Below are 20,382 nucleotides of genomic sequence, written 5' to 3'. Positions count from 1 at the left end.
GGATAAACAAAATATGGTAGATATGTACAATGGAATATTATTCAGCCTTAAAAAAGGGGAAGGGAATCCTGTTGCGTGCTACAAAGTGGATGAACCTTGAGGACATTCTGCTAAATGAAATGTCAGTCACAAAACGACAAATAGTGTATGATTCTGCTTATATGCATTCCTAGAGTAGTCAAATTCATAGAGATAGAAAGTAGCATGGTGGGTGCCAGGAGCTGGGGGAGGGGGCAGGGGGAGCTGACGTGGAATGGGTATAGTTTTGGATTCGCATGACGATGAAGTTCTGGAGATCTATTTCACAGTGATACAAATATACTTAATGTCACTGAACTGTACAGTTCAGTTAGAACCATTGAAGATGGTTACGATCATGTTAAATGTTGTTGTAGCTTTTTTTTTTTAATCAGAGTTAAAAAAGAAAAAGTTTACTTACTGATTCAGCAGCTGATTCAAACAGTTGAAGAAGCCCTGCATAGGCTAATCAAAACCTGTCAAAGCAAAGCACAGAGGCTGCCAGGCCTTAGAGCAGAGCCTGGTCCTTCTGCCAGGAAAGCCTGCAGCCCAGTCTATAACCTCCCTGGTTAACATGTGGGCCCTAGAGAAGCCACTGACAACATGGTAAATTCTGGGATTGACAGAATTCACCACATTAGCACCACATGAATAACACTCATTTCAGGAGCAACCTTTAGAAGGTGGCACACAGGCAAGGTCTTCACAGCAGGCTAACACACACACAGAAAACAAGAGGGATGCACTGAGTTTATTATGAATTCTCTGCAAAGCCCTGATGTTGCCAAGGTGGCTAAGAGACAAGACGGGTAAGCGTGTGTGCACGCGCGCACTTGACAAATGCTCTAAAGAGCTAGGTGAAGGCTGAGAGGAGTACGGGGCAGGAGGAAGAGGAAAGGGAGCAGGCACATTGACACTGGGATTGCGGGGAAAGCTGCAGGCCAGCCCTTACGTGGTGGAAGGTCTCACCAGGACTCTGGGCCTGGCCCTGCCTCTGTGCACATGCTCAGAGTCAAGTGCAGGAGTCTGATCAGAGCTGCAGGCACTGTCAACTGCGGAGGGATGGAATTCAAAGCCAGGGCAATGATAGGACACACATGCAAAGGCAGCATCAGGACAGTGTGGGCCATGGCCAGCTGTGGGCAAAATTAACTACAGCTGGACAGGGAGGCGGCAGGGTCCAGCCTGGAGTCGGAGCCTGGGTGCTCCCCGAGCTCCAGCTGCGGGCCCAGCGTGGGCTCTGATGCCCCAGTCTTCCCATCAGAAAATGGGGGTAATAAACACCAGCTGTTGTGGGCTGAGTGGTGACCCCCAAATTCATATGTTGAAGTCCTGACCCCCCCATACCTCAGAATGTGACTGAATTTGGATAAAGTCTTTAAATAATGATTAAGTTAAAATGAGGCCGTCAGGATGGGTCTCAATCCAATGTGTCGGGTGTCCCTCTAGGAAGAGGAAGAGACGCCAGGATGGGTGCACACAGAGGAGACCACGTGAGGACTGAGCGGGCAGGCAGCCTTCTGCAAGCCGAGGAGCGAGGCCTCACAGGGAGCCAGCCCTGCCGCCACCTTGATCTGAGACATCCAGCCTCCAGGACGGTGAGAAATAACTGCCTCGTATGCATTTAGGCCCCGAGGACTACAGGGGTTGGTGGTGCAGCCTGAGTGGAATGATAGGCCAGAGCACCTTCCTGGGGAAGAGAGCACTGAAGCAATGGCACCTCCAGGGCTGTCTCTGGGCCCGAGAGCCGTTAACACGAGCCTACCATGTACTCTGCCCTCCAGTCTCCTGGGTTTTGTGCACCCTCGCTCAGGCTCACAGCTGAGGTTTTATCAAATGGCTCAGCTCACAGCCGTTGGCCCTTTGGGGTGGGCTTCTAGAAAGAGAGAAGCCCACCCCAGGGCAAACAGCAGGTCCTGCTGGCCTTTGTGGATGTGCGGCCCTGACCACCAGGCTTCAAGTCCTGCCTCAATGTTAACTCGCTCCTGCCTTTGGCCTCGGAAAAACATCTCCTTTCTGTGCCTTGGTTTTCTCGTCATAAAATGAGGATGGTAGCAACAGCACTGACCACACCGAGTGGCAGTAAAGGCAAAAGCGTTCATCCACAGACCGTGCAGGGGGTTGTTCAGCCCGTCCCCTCCTTCGTGGGGGATTAGCGGAGACTGAGCCCCCTGCATGGGTGACCCTTCCTGCATCAGCACCCCTGGGTGGAGCCAGCCTGCTCTGCAGCCAGACGGGCACCCATGTGAGAGCAGGAGAGGCAGGGGGCTGCCGCTCACCTGAGCTGTGTCCCCCACATGGGATGACTGCGAATTTTAACGACAGATTGAGCAGGTTCCCTTTAACCGTGTGCTCAGTTAGGCGCTGAAGAGGGGGCCTGACCATCATTTCTGGGAGGGCTAATGGTCAGGCTCACAGCCCTGCCAGAGTGTGCCGAGGGGCCAGGCACCAGGGTCAGGAACATGTTGTGTGAGTGTGGACCGACCTGCAAGGCAGTGACTGTCACTGCAAACTGTCTGACCTCAGACCTACAGATGCCAGACAGATCGACAGAGATACAGATACAGATACACTGATATGGAGATGCGTTGATATATAGATAGTCACACACACACACCCACACCCACACCCACACCCACACACACACCCACACCCACACACACCCCCATACTGCACCTGCTTTCCTTTTTAGATCCCTGGTTACACCAGCAACAGTGGATGGGGAGTCTGCCCATCTGAGCACAGCCCTCTCTAGCTGTGTGGCCTTAGACAAAAGGCACTCTACTTTTCTGGCCTCACTTTCCCTTCTTTGTAAACAGAGGGGGCTTGACCCTAGGAATGCAGTCGCTCGAGCCAGCTATTTGTGTGACCGGCTGCAACATAATATTGGCATAAACTCAAAGCCCTGATGTTTATTTTCTGTACTTTTGTACAGAAAAATTCTCCTTGAGATGGGCCATCAGTGGGATAATCAGGGTTTCCTGGTGTTTGAAAGGAGTGGGCAGTGGGGAGAGACTGTTTATCCAGGCACTTCCAGCCCTGTGAATAAGCCGCCTCTTCAGCTGCTAGATGGGGCAGCTGGGAGGGGCGGGGAGAGGGTGCTGCCCCTGCAGAGGAGCCCAGTGTGCTGCCCTGGCACCCCGACCCCGCCCTCCAGGTGGCAGCCAGGGTCCTGCCTGGACCAGCAGGTCTGGAGTTGGTGAGAGCGGAGGATGCGGCTGACCTCCTTTCAGTGAACTTCTCAGCAAACTCAGCTTTCTGCACCCGCTCACGCCTCTTTGGCAGGAGAAAATGATGCCATGGAGAACAATCTTTCCTTTCCTCTTGAAAACCTGGATAGAGGAGAGATGGCTCCATGGCCCGTGTGTGCAGAAGCACGTGCGTGGTTGCGTTTCACCGATACCGCGTCCAAGGTACTGCTCTGGCTGAAAATGTTGTGACTGGTTTTCCCTCCCCGCAGACCAACGTTCAACTTTATCATTACAGTCATCACGTCTAACACTTTCCTAATTAGTTGCAACAGAGCTTTACTTCTCAATTAATTTAGAATTTTGGTTATTAAAAATTGTTTTTCTAGCTTTCCCCATTAGATTTATAGTACTGTCATAAGGTAACCTATATAGCTACATGTATAATGTTTCATGTGTTCATACACACACACACACACACACACGCTAAAAATGATTACAGAGAGATGAGGAAACCTTTGAAGGTGCTATATATGTTTACTATCTTGATGGTGTGGTGATGGTTTCATGGGTGTGTACAAGTGTCAACACTTATTGAAGGATATACTTTCTTTACACACATGTAGGGCTTTTGTGTGCCAATTATACATCAGTAACACGCTTAAAAGATAAAAACTGCTAATTCCCATCAATTTGATTCCCATATTTCAACTTGCAATAGTAAAAGGAAACTTACAATCCACTACTAGATAAGAAAAATCTCAATTTAAAACCATTTGCTATTATTTGATATTTATGGGACTTCATGAACTCCGTCTTCACGTACACTATTTCTGTCCTTGAGCCCCAGGGCCCTAATGCAGGCCATTTGTCCAGGGAGCAGCTGTTCAGGCTTGGCACATGCTGCCCTCAGCAGGGTCACACTCTACCTTACTTGTGTGACAGCTGTGATGGGACGGGGGTGGAAAGGCAGATCCCCCCTACCCCGGGCATCGCCTTCCTGGCTCTGTCAGTAACCCCTCTGTGGGTGCAGATTTGGGGTGTGCCTGCCACTGGGGGGTGGGAAGAAAAGATTGAGAGAGAGGTCGTACATCAAAGGCTCCAAGGATTAGGCAGAAACATCCATGAGAGAAACCAGCCAGAGGTGCGAATACTCCCTACTTCCAACCAGAACTGAACTTTAACCCCCTTTCATTGAGACTGCAGCCCTATAGGTGTAGACTTCATTTTCCCACTTTTGTCCACTCCAGTCAGGAGCCTGATGGCAAGACTTCATCACTTTCCCCTCCATCCTCTGACTGGAAAAACCAAAGCTCAAGAATAACCATAGCAAAGGAATTCCCGGCTGGGCCATGGAGATGGTGGGGGGCATGGTGCCCATTGAGTTCCGGGCCCCGAAGGCATGAGCGTTCTTACACATTCCAGAGGAGACAGAATTTCAAGGCCAATATGACTTAATATTGGCAACTTTACCTGGCAACGAGGACACATCTGTGGGCCAGACATGGCCATCTGCCATCTGGCTTAGGATTTGTGCTATTAGGAAGTCTTTATATTCCTCATTACCACGTCTTATTCATACGAAAGATATGAGGATCTATTTTCTCTTTAACCCTAGTTCCTCACACACCAAAGAAAAACATATGAGATACACTGGCTGTTGTGTTCTGATTTAGGTTACACGTTTGGTCACTTTCCCCCTCATTTTCCTCCCTGAAAACCGGAGGGTAGATTTATCACCCCGGAAACAATGTAGCCAGCCTAAATAATCTCAATATTTCTCACCTCTTTGGTTTTGTTTTAATTGTATTTTTTTTCTTCACTGAAGAACATGTTTTCTTTGCTGGAGGCAGATACAACCTTCTGAGTTTTACACGGCTCTGCTCATAGTAATAAAAAGTTTATTATTTTTTTAAGAAGATGGATTATATAAAGCATTTAAGGGCAGAATAAACACAGAAAGTGAGGATAAATTTAATCTCACAGTTTCCTGTGAAGAGTTTTTGACAGAAGTGTTCTGTGTTGCTATCGGTGACAAGTAAAGCATGGGAACTCAGCCCGCAGATAACTCCAAGTCTCATTTCATTTCACACTTGGACTTTCATTTTCACCAGTGTTTGAAGTTTGCTTCTTGTTGCTTTACCATGGCAACTAATAAGCAGCAAAACTATTTTGAGTTTTTCTCCTGCTCTACGTTCCTTGGGTTTGAGGATGAAATAGTTAAAAACACACACGTGTGCTCGCATGCACACGCACAATTCAGAGGGGAGAGAAGAAGTAAGTACTCTGTGAGTGGATTAATTCCTAGACAATCGGTCGTGCCTTCAATACGTGTGTGGAGGGGCTCTTACTCCCCGCATAATATTTGGAAGATGTAATCCTATCTCTGTTACAGAAAAGTTTGTTTTGCCGTGGAAAATGTCAGTCTGCATATGGACATGTTTTGCATCAGACTACATGAATTATGAGAGTTGTGAACAAACAGTGTCTTATGACGGACCCAAATTAACATGGAAACTGAAAATTAGCAGTTGATAAGCATTGCAAACACAGATGTAATGCGTGGTTGGTTATAATGGGTGAGAAAATACAATACCAGTGAGGAAACTGGAGTAAGAGTCTCCAAATTCTTTCATCTGTAGTACTAGGAGTATTTATTCACCATAAAATAATCTCCGAATTTTCACAGGAAAAGGTCAAAAGTACCGGTGAAGTGAGATGGCAAACATTCCCATCTAATGCAGTTTAGAAATTACAGCGTGTCCCACTGCCCACTGCTGACACTGTCTTTACGGTGGAAATGGAAGAGTTTAAGCCAAAGGCTGTTGAAAAATAATATAATTTCTGTGTGCCTTGGCACTTGTTATAGGGCTGGTGCCCCCTGAGGGCGTCCCTGGGAACCTGCATGGCTAGTCAAGGCTCGTCAGTCCTAGGGCTGCTTGATTTGTGTCTCTCTGGCTAGAAAATGTGAACGCTCACAAATCTGTTTTTCTTTTAGTTCGACTCTTGACAGTATGTGTAACATTATGGAGACAAGAAACAGACGGTTCTCCTATTGGCTTAAAAGGAGAAGAGATGACCCACAAAGAGGGATGGATTCTGGGCTGAGCCAGAAATGGAAACCTCTCAGAAATGCAAGTGCCTCGAGAAAAAAATATTTAAGCAAATTATTTTGTACGGTTCCTAGAAGATTCTGATGCTGGGTAAGCACGGTGTCATGACACACGTGGATCTCTAAAACTTGTTTATCGAATTGTCCTGAATCCTACCCAGCTGTGTGAGAGACCAACTTGGTGATAGAGAACCCTAAGGTGTTGTCAGAAATCTGTGTCTTTGGGGCTTCCCTGGTGGCGCGGTGGTTGAGAGTCCGCCTGCCGATGCAGGGGACACGGGTTCGTGCCCCGGTCCGGGAGGATCCCACGTGCCGCGGAGCGGCTGGGCCCGTGAGCCATGGCCGCTGAGCCTGCGCGTCCAGAGCCTGTGCTCCACAACAGGAGAGGCCACAACAGTGAGAGGCCCGCGTACCGCAAAAAAAAAAAAAAAATCTGTGTCTTTGGCTAACTTCGTGATCCAGGATGTCAGGGGTGCCCTGGTCACATTCCATTTGTCACATAATTCGGTCGATCTCCACTGAGTTTGTTCCTTCCCACCCCCAACATCTGTGTCCTCTGTTTTTCATAGAGTTTGATACATTTTTTGTATTACATTTTCTGTCCCCCAACCAATAATTCAATGAACAATATCATTTTCTCCTGTTCTTCTCCTAACTTTTTGCCTTAAGACTTCCTACCGCCATCTTTCTTCAGCGTAATAGCTACTTCTTACACAAATGCTTCTTGCTGTAATTATATACAATCTTCTACAATCTTTAATGTCTGGGCCATAAATCCTGATGCTTTCCCCAACATTTAGGTAAACATTACCTTTTCTTGTTTAGACTTTCCCCACTTAATGATTTAAGGTCAAATGACTGCTACTTATCAGACAAAAGTTCTTTATTTCAATGCAAAAGAAAAGCACTTCCTAACTTGTTCTATGATTCCTCCTAATTTCTGTTTTTTTCACCAACACATGGCACTAGATTGGTTATACGCAGCTCTAGCTATATATTTCTAGAAGTTCTAGCTTATATTTACTAGTAATACCAATATCAGCTGTGATATTTCCTACATCAGTTATTGCTACCCTTCTCGTTGTGATCAAGCAGACAAGAGTCATACAAGTAAAAAACACGCATTTGTTTTCTGACTTTGAGCGATAACATTTAAAAAACCTTTTGGAGAGAAACATGATAAGCTTCTCCAATTCAAATGTAGCTTTGCACAGTAATAAAAATTTATCAAAGCAAGCAAGTCTTTTTTCCCTAAGCCGTGAGTCTTCACATGAGTATTTTCACCTGCTCTGTCTTAGGACTGCTGCGGTGACCAGTTCTCAGTGACTGCGTCGGTTTTCTCAAGATGGGAGAAGGACCTTAGTCTCTAGGAAGAGCAGGCAACACCCCTACGTGGACATGGTAGCTACACCCTCGGGCATATGTTCCACTCGTACAAACCTCCGGACTAGCATTTATCAAGTGGACCCATCGCTACTTCTTTTCTCAAGCGAGTCATGGTAAGTAGAAGCCGTGGGCAGAGGTCATGTGCTACTCACTCTAACAGCCCCCAGAGCAGCAAGCAAGTACCCCGTGTTTGGTGAATCAACAAAGCGAGACACATGTTCCTCTTCCTCTGTTTTCTTCTCATAAACTCTCTAAATGGCAGGGGACACAGTAATAGGAAAACCTGGAAAACATCTACAAAAATGTTATATCCTACATATCCCGAATGGATACCTATAGATCATGAGTGGTGGGTCCCTACAGGTTATATTCATAGTTCCTGGGCTTAGGCACTTAGTTTTACCAGGAAGGTAGACTATTTCAGTTCTATCCACATTGCCCTTGCTGGTCAATTTATGGACACCATCTAGTTGAAAGGAAAATGGAGAAGAAATTATGTAGCCGACTATCAAACAAGAAAAATATGAATTAATAATGAATTCAAATAAAGCAAGGTTCTTAATAAAAACATATCCACGTATCAATGAAAGGGGAATTTCAGACAGGTCAATATAAATCAACCTAGAATTTACATATAGAAGTCTTTACCTCCTACAAGGAAATGTGAACCTCGGTCAGACAAATCTCTGTTGCTTACGCATTTATATGTAAATTCTAAAGAAAGTAAGTTGCGGGTGTACAAATGAGCTCTTTTATGCTGACAGATGGAAGATCAACAGGAGAATCAGAGTCAGGACAGCAGAGGCACAGGGAAAAGTCAGAGGTACGGAGCTCCAGGAAGGGGCCGTCCGTCAGAAGCGCTTGGCATGGGTAGGGAATGATGCACAGCAATAAACTGCGGGGGGGAAAATAAACAGTAAAAGATGAACGCAAACTCTGGCAGAATAAATGTCACCCTTCTCATCATCGTCAAGGCCCTGGGGATTCAGCACTGCATAGAGAGTGTGGTGTCGGCCAAATCATCATATTACTAATGTTTCCTCCACTTCCTTTCTTTTTTAAAAAATTTAATTTATTGGGCTTCCCTGGTGGCGCAGTGGTTGAGAGTCCGCCTGCCGATGCGGGGGACGCGGGTTCGTGCCCCGGTCCGGGAAGATCCCACGTGCGGCGGAGCGGCTGGGCCCGTGGGCCACGGCCGCTGAGCCTGCGCGTCTGGAGCCTGTGCTCCGCAACGGGAGAGGCCACAACAGTGAGAGGCCCACATACCACAAAAAAAAAAAAAAAAAAAAAAAAATTTAATTTATTGTTTTTAATTGAAGTATAGTTGATTTACAATGCTGTGTCAGTTTCAGGTGTACAGCAAAGTGGTTGAGATATATATACGTGTGTGTGTGTGTATATATATATGTTCTTTTTCAGATTCTTTTCTCTTATAGGTTATTACAAAATACTGAGTGGAGTTCCCTGTACTATACAGTAGGTTCCTGTTGTTTACCTATTTTATATATAGTAGTGTGTATATGTTAATCTCAAACTCCTAATTTATCCCTCCCCGCCCTCCCCTTTGTTTTCTCTGTCTGTGGGTCTGTTTCTGTTTTGTATGTAAGTTCATTTGTATCTACCACTTCCTTTCAGTCTTTGACTATGTCAGTTATTCAAAGGGCCTGTTGATCCAACATACACAATTCTGTCCTTGGGAGAGTTATATCATCAGCATCACGGCACTCACTGTTGTCTTGGAGGTTTTCTAATAAAATGATATGGATTTGATACAAAACCTTAAGGTCCTTGCAGGCAGAGACAGTGACCAGCTGGTAGGAAAGCTCCTGGAAAGAAGTCTAAGTTGCTTTCAGAGCTCTAGGGAAAAACAGATAACATTGCTTCCCAATGCCCTCAGCAGCAGATCAATCAATCCAGCCTTGACAATGTGGATACTAAGCAGGGCTCAAGCATAAACTCAGAAAATACTGACTGACTTACTGAGCTGGAGACAGGCATCAACTGCATATGCATGTTGACCATTGTTTTCAAGGAGCAAACCTCTCCTGGGTTTTGCTCTTTTCCGCAGTGAGAGACGGACCCTCTGATGAAGGGCCATCGATTGCCTGGAGTAGCTTGAGGCCCTGAAGGCCTCGAGGGTTAGGGATTAAAACAAAGGACAGCCACGCCTAAATGCATAGAAATTTATTTCATAAAAATCCTTACGACAACAGGTTAGAAGACTACTGTCGGTAAAGAAATGATGGGTTTATAATCCCTATTCACTTTTTAACTAATAAAATAAAATAATGATATTTATTAAGAATCTCAAACCATTCTTGAAAAATCAAGCTGTCCATTCCTTACTTCCAGGAAGAACTGAAATACATGTGAACCCAGAAAGAAGTTCTTATAACTCTTGATGTTAAAAAGTTGGTTCTTACGCCAAACCTGAACTTAGCCTGCAAATTAAAACTCTCAGAGACACAGAAACCTGTTTGATTATTTGTGTCAACTCACAGCTTGAGCAGTGAATTAGGAAAATAAAAAATAATATCGCCATCTGTTTTCTTAACTAAATAATTTTACTCCCTTTCAGCATTCCTATTTATATGTTATTCCTTTGCAGTGGGAGGCTGGTAAACGGTTAGTCACCAGCTCTCTGGAAAAAGTAAAAGGGATAAACAGACAGATAAAGTTTTACTGATACAAAGGATGGGTAGCACAAAATTTACAAGTAATAATAAAATATACAATAGTCTGTGTCGTAAATTCTATATGACCAATTGATTCTCACAGAATCCTTTTATTAATTTTTGTCAAATTATTTTATCTGTAGTCAGCCTATTATTACCATTGACAAACACGTGTCTTTTTGACACAACTGTGGATTGATCACTTTACGTTAAGCAGTTAGATGAACATGAAACCATGAAGATAGATGTTGGAATTTGGCTTCTTTGTCAATCACATGAATGACCTTGTTGAACTGAATAGTGGTTTTTGGAAAATGGAGGAACCATTCTTCAACTTTGGCGGGATGGGGTAGGGTGGTGCTTTTCACAATGCATTGGCTGTTGATAATATGCTTTTATAATTAATCTGCATTATTAACATTTCCCAATGTTACATCCTACACCTGGGCAATGAGCACACAATAAATCCAGCCCTGATTTGTATAGCCTTTGCCAATGTCCATGGTGTAAATGCTCCTTCCTTGGTTGATTTCCAGACCTCATCAGTCAGTGAATGTGGTGCTGGGAAGAGGTGTGCAGTGGTGTGCTGTTATATGGCATTTTCACTGTTGCATATTATTGAATCATATTGATTCAAAGTACATAACCTCAAGAACACAGAAATAGTAAAATGTAGTAAAATAATTAGAAAGTGGTGAGTTTTTAATATGTTACCTGTTTTTAACATTATTTAATTGTAAGCTTACATACTTTACTTTTTAATAGTGGTTCTACTTAGCAATTGGCTTGCAAAATTCCTAAAATTTCAACAACCTGCTCTCACCAGCTGGTGTGAGCCAGGTCCAGTGCATACCTGCTCCCTGAGTTGTCACTTAGTTCTTCAATTCTCTCTCAAGTCAGGGACATAGTAGCTTGTAAATAAAGGGCTAAAAGGTCATTAGCAAAAGGAAATGTGTTCATAGCGTTTTTAAAAATACTGTATATAACTCTATCATGATTCTCATTGCTTTGCTTCTAAGTAGTATTCACTCTTTAGTTCATATCGGGTAGATTTAATGGTTTTCAAGGTACCATAATAACAGGCTAACAATTCAGTCCATTTTCAAAATGTATTCTGAGCAGGGACAGACTCTGCTCCCATAGTCACCGACTTCCTTCCTTTTATGAGACGGGCCATTTGCTCACCACCCAGTTCCTGTTTTGCTGGATACCGTGCCCTTTCCCATGGCAGCAGGAGCAGCTGCGTGGCTGGTTCTCTCGCCACAGAAGGAAAGCGGCGAGTAAACCCAAGGCAAGGCGAGAGTGCTTCCCTGGCCTTGCTCTGAAGTCCACACACCTGTAGGGTTGCAAGGGTGCTTCCATGACAAACGAGACTCCCAGAACTGTGTTTGTGTCGCAAGCGTCAGGATTAACTACTTTGTTTGGAAAGGGGCCAAGTGTTGGTTCCAGTTGTAAAGTAAGATGTTAGGTGACTTGAAAGGCTATTGGTCCCGACATAAGGAGCATCAGTGAAGCTCCTGTCCTGTCCTCTCTAAGCTCTCCGCTCAGGCCAGCTCATGGTCGGGGAACTGAGATCCCGCATGCCACGCGGCACAGCCATTAGTGAGGCTCTCGTCTGGGAGTGTGGGGATCTGATTATAGCCATTTTGCCAGTAAACCACAGAGCTGGGCCCAAAATATTTCTAGATTTTCAGATCTTCTGCTGAGTCACACTGCCTAAAATGCCAATTATTGTTATTATTATTAATTTTATATTGAGGAAATTACTATCTTCTAATTGCGAATGGATAGTTTATTTCTCCCATTTTATTCCCCTAATTTAGAACTTCCTTAAAGTTCTTTAGAATGGGACACTTGTTCACAAATTGAAAACCAATCAGCTAGAAACATCGCAATGGTTGTCACAGTGGTGCTTTAACCTTACATGTCATTTAGAACAGGAGACAATGGCCCTTTTTCCCTCCCTGCCTTTAAAATCCTTTGCCAATTACCTTAGAAAAGGATGCCCAAGGGAAGGCTGATTTCCTCAAGCCTGGTGTAGGAAAATGTATAAGAAAACGACAGTCACTGGACAGTTTAATTTAAAAAATATAAGACAAATTGAGGAGCTCTCTGTGCATTGTGTTTTAAAATCCCCAGGGTCTTGTCATTAAAATAAGTAGCTAATAACTTGTTAACAACTTAATCATAACTAGTACTGCAAATCTTGTAAACAAACAATTCAGTGCAACTAATGGGATAGACTCTACCATCATGATTCACAACGAAGGTTCAACTAAAACTGAAATCAGAGAGCGAGCTGGTTAGAAAGTTATGGGGGGAAATCCACAGGCACAATTATACTGGTTTAGACATGCACCTGTGTACTTGATTAGATATCTAAAAGTTAATGTGAAAGCTTATTAATAAGAAACAAAAAGATTGAAGAGCATAGGCCAAGGAATTACTATTTACTGTTGTTACAATTATGCAACAAAAGCTCAAACACATCACCAAAGCCTCATTCACGGTGACCTTTGTGCCATGAGGCTGAGACATCACCCAGCCTAACCGTTCTTCTCCCACGTGTGCACCAAGCATTCACCACCTCAGACTCCACAGGCTGGGCTGGCCATGGCTGCCAGGGAGAGAGTGACAGCCTGGACCAGGCCAAGGGACCTCAGTCCTGCACCAGGCGATGCAGAGGCCAAGTCCACCCAGCTTCACACTTGCCCTAGCCAACTTTGAAGAGGCTGCATTTTGTCTATCCTAAGCTAAGCTCACCTTGGAAGAGAGAAAATGATGCTTCTTAGAGCAGAAAGTGATTTTAAACGAGATACAGGATTCCAAAGATTGATTGGTTGAACACCCAACTTCACTAACCCTATTCTGTTATCCTCTTGGCTACTAAGATGATCAAGAAACCAAACCCTTTAGTCTCTGGGCTCTAAGTGAGCACCTTCTAATGTCAGGAGCATTTCTAGTAGTTCCTTTGGTTTGTCAAAGCAGGAAATGGGAAATGTAGGTGGGGGCCAGGCCTGAACTGAAACTGTCCCCGAAGGAGGACGGTGCCCTGGTGATTTCTGACTTTCAGGTGTGTGGTCACACTGCTTTGAGTCACTGCCGGCACCCAATCATCCCCTGCACTTGCTCACAACGCATCTTATGTTCTCCAGACACAGGAAGGAAGCCTCAGGCTACAACCCGTGTGTGGTGAACGCTGCTGGCTGTTGATGCAGTGTGCATACTCCACGTTTCCCAGCGAGCAGAGTTCCTGCACTGACCAGCTACTCCCACAATCGCAGGGAAAGCTGACCCCACCCCAGCTGTCAGGATGCACCTGACTCACCTCCGGGGATTCCATCCTCACCCAGGGACTGGGTCAGCCCCAGACCCAACCCTGGTCCATGAGATACGAGAGGAACTCTGCAGCTGGGCGTTTCTGGGAAAGGTTCCCTTTTCCTATGAAACTCTTAGAAAAGATGGTCTCTCTTCCTCCCCGAGACTTCTGGTGCCTGGATGGGATGCAGGGAACAGCCATGGCGCCCGGGGTACCAGCTGGAGGAGGAAGCCAACCCCAAAGATGATCTAGGGAAAGCCTTGATGGCAACTCGAGGCCTCAGATTCAGCACTGAAGTCTGTCCCACCGGGATTCCTAATGAGATAAGAGATTCCCTAACTGAGTAGGTTTGAGAAGGGAGTTTTGCAACCTGTATTGATTATCTATTGCTACAGATCAAATGACCTCAAAACTTAGAGGCTTCAAAGCATAAGGATTTATCTCATAGTCTCTGTGGGTCTGGAATCTGGGATGGCTCAGCTGTGTGCAGTCAAGGTGTGGACCAGAGCTGCGGTCTCACCTGCAGGCTCTACTGGGGAAGCTTTGCTTCCAGTGTCACTCAGCGGCCATGGCAGGACTCAGCTCTCATGGTCAGTGGACTGAGGGCTGCTGGCTGGAGACTCCCTTGGTCCTTGCCCCGTGGACTCTCCCTAGAGCAGATCTCAGCCCGGCAGCTGGCTTTCCTCGGGGTGAGCAGGTGAGAGGCTCCAGATGGAACCCACAGACTGTTTCCACCTAGTCTCAGAGGTGACAAGTGACTTCCACTACTGCTGCCACATTCTACTCATTAGACACGAGTCTACGTTCAAGGGGAGGGCTACATAAGAGGGTGAACACAGGAGGCGGGGGTCATCGGGAGCCAGGGTACCACAGGGCGTCTTGACAGACAGACCCGACCAGGAGACAACTGAGGAATGGAAGCCCGGGCTGGGATGCTAAAGGTGTGACTGCCAAGGTCTCCGATGCAGTGCTGACACCATGGGAACATCCTATAGACAGACCACAGTGCCGGCGCTGGATGCCCTTTAAGACCGGTACAGCCTCCGAGTAGCTTCAACTAGTGGGGTAGCACACACAGGCCTGTGTAACGAGTACGGTGAGAAGTGGAGGAACACCTAGAGGACAACAGGAGGGAGGGGTAGCCATGCCAAAGACCAAAGGGCTCCTAGGCTGGAGCAGGGTGAGCACAGAGACCCCCGCCCCTGACTGTGCGAGAGCATGTGGAGATCACATCAATCTGACATCCAGGCTGGGTCCCCCCAGATCTGGCGCAAGGGCTGGCCGAGGAAGGTGGCCTCTTGGAGCTGAGCAGATGCACGAGGGGATGGTCATTCTACCTCTTCCGACTACAAACTGTACATTGGTTCAAAAAGAGCTCAGGAGATGGAGGTAGATGTGGCACTGACCTGGAACACAAGTCTCCTCCTGTTTGCTTCTGTTCCAGGTCAACATGGTCCTAATGGCCACGAATCAAGCGCTGCTAACCCTTAAAGCATAAAAATAGGAAAGAGGACTTGTCCTTGGGTCAGGGCTTGGGGCCCACCTGGTGCCCAGGTCAGCTGGCAGAAGGCCGGGGTCAGAAAGGAGGGTTGGAAGCCGTAACGGGAACACCAGCAGAGCCACCAGGACGGGAACCAAGATTCTGCAGAGGCAAGGCTCAGGGACAGGGGGATGGCTGGAACAGAAGGTTCTGGAATGGGAGAGATCAAAATAGGAGGTGTGGTATGAGGACCTGTTTCATGTCTTCTCTGCCACCTTCTCACATCTGCGTACAAATCCAGTTACTATTAATTCACTGCTACCGAAGTCTTTCCATCTTATCTTTGGCTGTGCTGACTGGTTTTCAAGACAATGTATCTTACCTCTTTGTAATGACCTAAGTGGGACATGCCACCTGTGGTACAAATCACAAAGAAGGTGCACAGCCAAAGGTGCCCAGTGGCAGTCTCTGGCATAGTGGGAGGAACGTTCGGGCTGGGGGCAGGCAGAGTCTGAAGGTCAAAGATGCCATAATGTCGATTCCTGCCGGACGCATTCCGCAGTGAGACCAGGGGCCAGTGATGTAGCTGTTTCTGGCTCAGCGTCTCCCCAGAGAGGGTGCAGCGAGAACTCGCCCGGCCTCCAGGGACTCAGGTCTGATTTCCACCACTAACACATCGTTTCTTAGACAGAGAACACAGGTCTAACTCCGGCTGAACACACGAGGAGACACACAAGAGCTTACGGCTGGCAGATGAAAGTGCCTGCTGAGCTCCCATGGCTACAAACAGATGCAAGTTCGATGGGCATGCAGGTGAGATGCACACGCCCACAAGGGGCGGAAATCACACCCGGCACTTTACATGCCGACAGTCCATAGCTCCCCAGAGACAAGGGAGAGCAGTACCCAGATCTCAACGTGGTGTAAGAAGTGAAACAAATGACAACAAAGGAGTCGTTTTCCCTCACTTTTTTAAAGACCTGAATCAAAGCAGGTGAACTGCTTTCTGCCTGGCTGGGCAGGAGATCCTAGTTTTTCCTGCTGTAAACAATGTCCGGGACGGTCCTGCTAAATAAAAGCTCCAAGCTGGATGCGTTAACCCCTGGGGCACACGTGGTCAGGAGGACACGGCTAGGGGACAGGAGGGGTCCTGCTATGCCGGGCCAGGCTCTCCGTGGTCCTAACACTCACGGGGCCCCGCTCTGTTCCCCCTGTGCTTCTGTGCTCTCTTCCTGGCGTTCCTGTGGGTGTGTGAGAGGGGATGAGAGGGAAGGAGGGCAGGTGAGTTATATCCAGGGCAGGGGAAGGTCCTCGGACATGAACGTGGGGAGAGGAAGACATGGAGAGAATTGTCCCGGGACAGGAGAAGGAGACGGGAGCCTCCAGGCAAGAAGGCAGGGAGCCTCCTGTTCTGTCTGAGGCTTGTTCATTCTCTACGCAGCCCTTTGTTGGAAAGGCTCCCAAGGGCAGGGATGGAAATGTATTTCCTCAGCGCTGGAGAGACCCAGGGGGAAGCTATTCTTCTCCAGGCTGATGCAGGCCTTTAAAAGCTGAGGACCTTCCTGGCGGTCCAGTGGTTAGGACTCTGAGCTTCCACTGCAGGGGGTGCGGGTTCCATCCCTGGCTGGGGAACTAAGATCCCGCATGGCGTGCAGCGCAGCCAAAAAAAAAAGGCAGCTGCTAAATCTTGTCCTCGGTCTCCCCAGCAGATGCCACACACTGTCCCCCCAGACCCAGGCAGGGGCCCGGGGGAAGCTGGGGTCTGAGGGTTTACATAAGGCCAAGTGTAGGGCAGTCCGTGGGCCTGGCTGTCCCATCCTGTTAGGCCCCCTGAGCTCCTGGGCTGTGGCCTCTCTTCCCTGCCAAGGGCCACCCTCTCCCGTCAGCCCTTCCTCCCTTACGGGCTCTCCAGGGGAGACAGTCCACGGTGAGGACCACGGGAGCGGCCACTCAAAGCTCACGGCCTTGGCCTGTGGGGCTTCAAATCCACTCTCTTCAGAGACGACACAGCTCCAGAGCCGTCTAAGCCTCGGTGTCATCTTTCCGACTCATCTGTCTAATCCTCCATTTCTGAATCCCCTACGAATTTCATTTGCATTCGGAAGCATGTCCAACGTCAAGATGATCAAACAGATTTTGAGGATGGAAAAGAAGTCTTTGTGAAACGAGATCAAATGAATCAGGATTATTTTGCCTAGAGAAAGTTGGTAAGTAATCCAACGGTTATCTTCTTTCCCCAGAAGCTGGCAGGGAGCTAGCTGTCATTTCCAAAGAAGACAGAAAAAGATCAAGTGGTTCGATGGTGGAAAAGGATGGACTTCCTAACCAGAGGGCTGCATATCTCATATGGGTGCCAGCTGTTCCCCAGGCTGAATGTATAGAGACGTTTCACCATCGGGAAAATGCAGTCCTGGATGGTACCTGCTTTATAAGGCAATAGCCCAGCACAGCTCAGGCATCCTGATGGAGGGACGCACCCAGGCTCGATGTCCTGTGTGTGTGTGCGTGTGTGTGTGTGTACAGTGAAATACACAGAGCTAATATCCACCTGGAGGTGGGAGTGCTATGCATGGTGCTTATTAAAGTCCAAAAGAAATCCCAGGAAACAGCGAAGAAAGCCTGATCTCAGACAGGGTGTGACAAGAAACAGACACAAAATGAGCCTTTAATTGTGGCTGTTGCTAGACTCAAATTAAGCTGTTTCCCCTTCTGCTACCTCAGTCTCCCCTTCTGCGGGAGCTTGGCCACTGGCTGTAGGGTTCAAAGATTCTAGTCCATTAAGTCCCCCCAGCTCTGGAGCACAGCCGCCTTGGCGTTCACAGCTGGCCTGAGCGAGCTTAGCAATACAGCCTATACGATCGCATCGCTGCTGTGCTGTGCTGTGCTGAGCGGGCCACCTGTGGGCACTGCGAGGACAGTTCTAATTTGAGGGACATTTATTTGCTCCTAGCTGCTGTCTCCACCCATACAGTGCAATTCTGGCTTAAGTCTAACCACAACATGAATGATTAATGGGTTAAATCATTCTTCACGGGCACCTGCCTGGCATTCGGAGTGCATTCACTGTTAGCTGGACACACTGCGTTGAGCGTTGAGAGAGGAAAGCTGCAGGGAAGAGGCACACACATCCCCAGGCAAGAATGGAAAGTCTGGAAACCCAGCGCCGACACCAGAGACCAGAGAGGTGAGGCGTCGACACAGACGAAACGAGAGGCACGTACGTGTGGGTCTCAGGTCCGAGGCCTCGGAAACAGCGCCTTCCCCAGGAAAGCCGAGAGGCTCTGCCACGTCTGTGTCAGGAGGAGGGTAGGGTGGGGGTGGGGGAAGCACTAACTGGGGGGGCCCCCGAGCAGTGCCTCTGGGAGGCTTCTGTGGCACCTGTCGTCCGACACCTACGTGGAATCAACAGGGATTACTTCAGAAGGTTAAGGCCAGAGGCCCTCTGTCTCCAGCGGAAGGTACGTCACCATCACTCAGCCACACTGAGAGCGCCTCACAGCTCCAGATGCAGACACACCTGCACTAAGCCCAACCTCACCCGACATCAGTCACCAAATGCAGCCACACCTGGAACCAAATCCAAACACACCCAGCAGCAGATCCCACCTCTCTAAAGTGTTAGCATTTTACATACGTGGGGTCCTATCCTTCGGTTAATCTGAATGTACTGCCATTTGTTTCTGAAAGGCACAAGTATTTTTAAAGGTTGAAATTATTATTAAGAGGTCCCTAAACAGCTCTGTCAACTTTAAAGGAACTCTTTTTCTTCACGTTAGTCTTTTTCAGGTTCACAGGTTTTTTAGCTTATTCTTGTTGCTTACATCTATTATTACCTATTACAGATCCAATAACCCCTAATTTGATCTACCTCTTTAAGCCCATTTATACTATCAACCTCTTCCACTGTTTGCGGTAACAGTTTTTAAACTTTGTTTTGAAAAGGATCCTGGGCTGGAGAAAGGGTGGGGATGTCCCCCAGGCCAGTCTACCTCTCAGACCAACTGAGCAGCCCTCTTTGATCTGTTCACATTGGGAACCTAGCTACCATTTTCTATAGAAATGGTTATCTTCTGCTAATAAAGTTTTTGAAAGTTAATGACACTATAACGAATGATAGGAGTTACTAGTATCATAAACTGTGCTCATCATTATTTCTTTAAAAAATACTGTCTTCAAGCTCTAAAGCTTAGAATCTTCTAGTAACTAATAGAGTCTACACTTCATGCCCTTCATCAGACTATTAATAAAAATATTAAGACATCATTTCTTCATCAAGAAATATATCCATTATTCCTTCTCTTGCTTATAGTTCTTTAGACTTGGGAAAATATTAATTTCCTCATATATACACATCATTTCCTCCCTCAAAGTGCACATAAGGCAAGGCGTCTGAATGAGTGTGGTCTGCTTGGCCCAGGTAAGCACCTGACATGACAAGGCAACCCCAAGGGCAAGGCAGGTAGAAGAATATCCTCTCTACTGGAAGGCTTCCTTTTGTTTACCAAGAAATTTCGGTCAGGACCCAAATCCAGCCGGCTGCAATACCACTTTAGTGCAAGTTCCAAAAACATTTTCAATTTCTATCTGCAGCTGTCTGAATACACAAAGAAGCTCAGCGTATTTTGTTGTGGTTTGGGCTACTTTTTTTTTTTGGGCTACTTTTTCAAAATTATTATCTTTTAACCTAAAGCCAAGACTTTGGTTAAAAGTTCTGCTGTAGTGCCGTTACTGTACTTTTAACTCATGGGGATTTCTGATGGGGATGGAAGTCTGCTTTGAAACGGCCACCAAGACCGCTGACCTCAAAAAATATTCAAAGTTATTGACGGGAGGAAGGGAGCTTCTGGCCTCCTCCTTAATCCACAAAACAGAAGTCTATGGACCAGAGAGAGACCCACAGCAGTTACTACCATGCATACCTCCTCTTTGCGCATGTTCCTTAGAGAGGGAACTGTCCCTACCGTTTTCACTTTACAATGCCCTTCTCTCTTTTTCTGAGACCCCTGTGAGTACCAGCTGCCCACCCCCAGGCCAGGCTCTCCAAACTCGTTGCGCACAGACCTTGGTTCTTCAAGGCTGAGTCGGGAGGTCCTTCCAGGGGTTAAAATGGGCTGTCTGGCCTGGAGGTTGGCAGGATTCACCACGTCTACACTACCCTAACCATGGATGCGTCTTAGAATTTCAACAAGGACTCTCAATCTGAG

At 47.0% G+C, this 20,382-nt stretch overlaps 1 protein-coding gene across 9 annotated transcripts in view; it reads right to left on the bottom strand.

Moving 5' to 3' along the window:
• COBL (cordon-bleu WH2 repeat protein) overlaps positions 1-20,382 on the bottom strand; it is a 258,983-nt gene that overhangs the window by 40,993 nt on the left and 197,608 nt on the right. For 6 of the 9 annotated variants that reach the window (XM_049714449.1, XM_049714446.1, XM_049714448.1 and 3 more), the window contains one exon: positions 18,400-18,570. The exons of the other annotated variants lie outside the window; for them this stretch is intronic. In XM_049714449.1, the coding sequence (XP_049570406.1) occupies positions 18,400-18,570 (171 nt within the window). The remainder of the gene's footprint in view (positions 1-18,399; positions 18,571-20,382) is intronic. 9 annotated transcript variants of the gene reach the window in all.

The sequence above is a fragment of the Orcinus orca genome, chromosome 9 (genome assembly GCF_937001465.1).
Source record: "Orcinus orca chromosome 9, mOrcOrc1.1, whole genome shotgun sequence".
NCBI classification, from domain to species: Eukaryota; Metazoa; Chordata; class Mammalia; order Artiodactyla; family Delphinidae; genus Orcinus; species Orcinus orca.
Note: the sequence above shows the minus strand (reverse complement) of the source record. Positions and strands in the feature narration are given on the sequence as shown.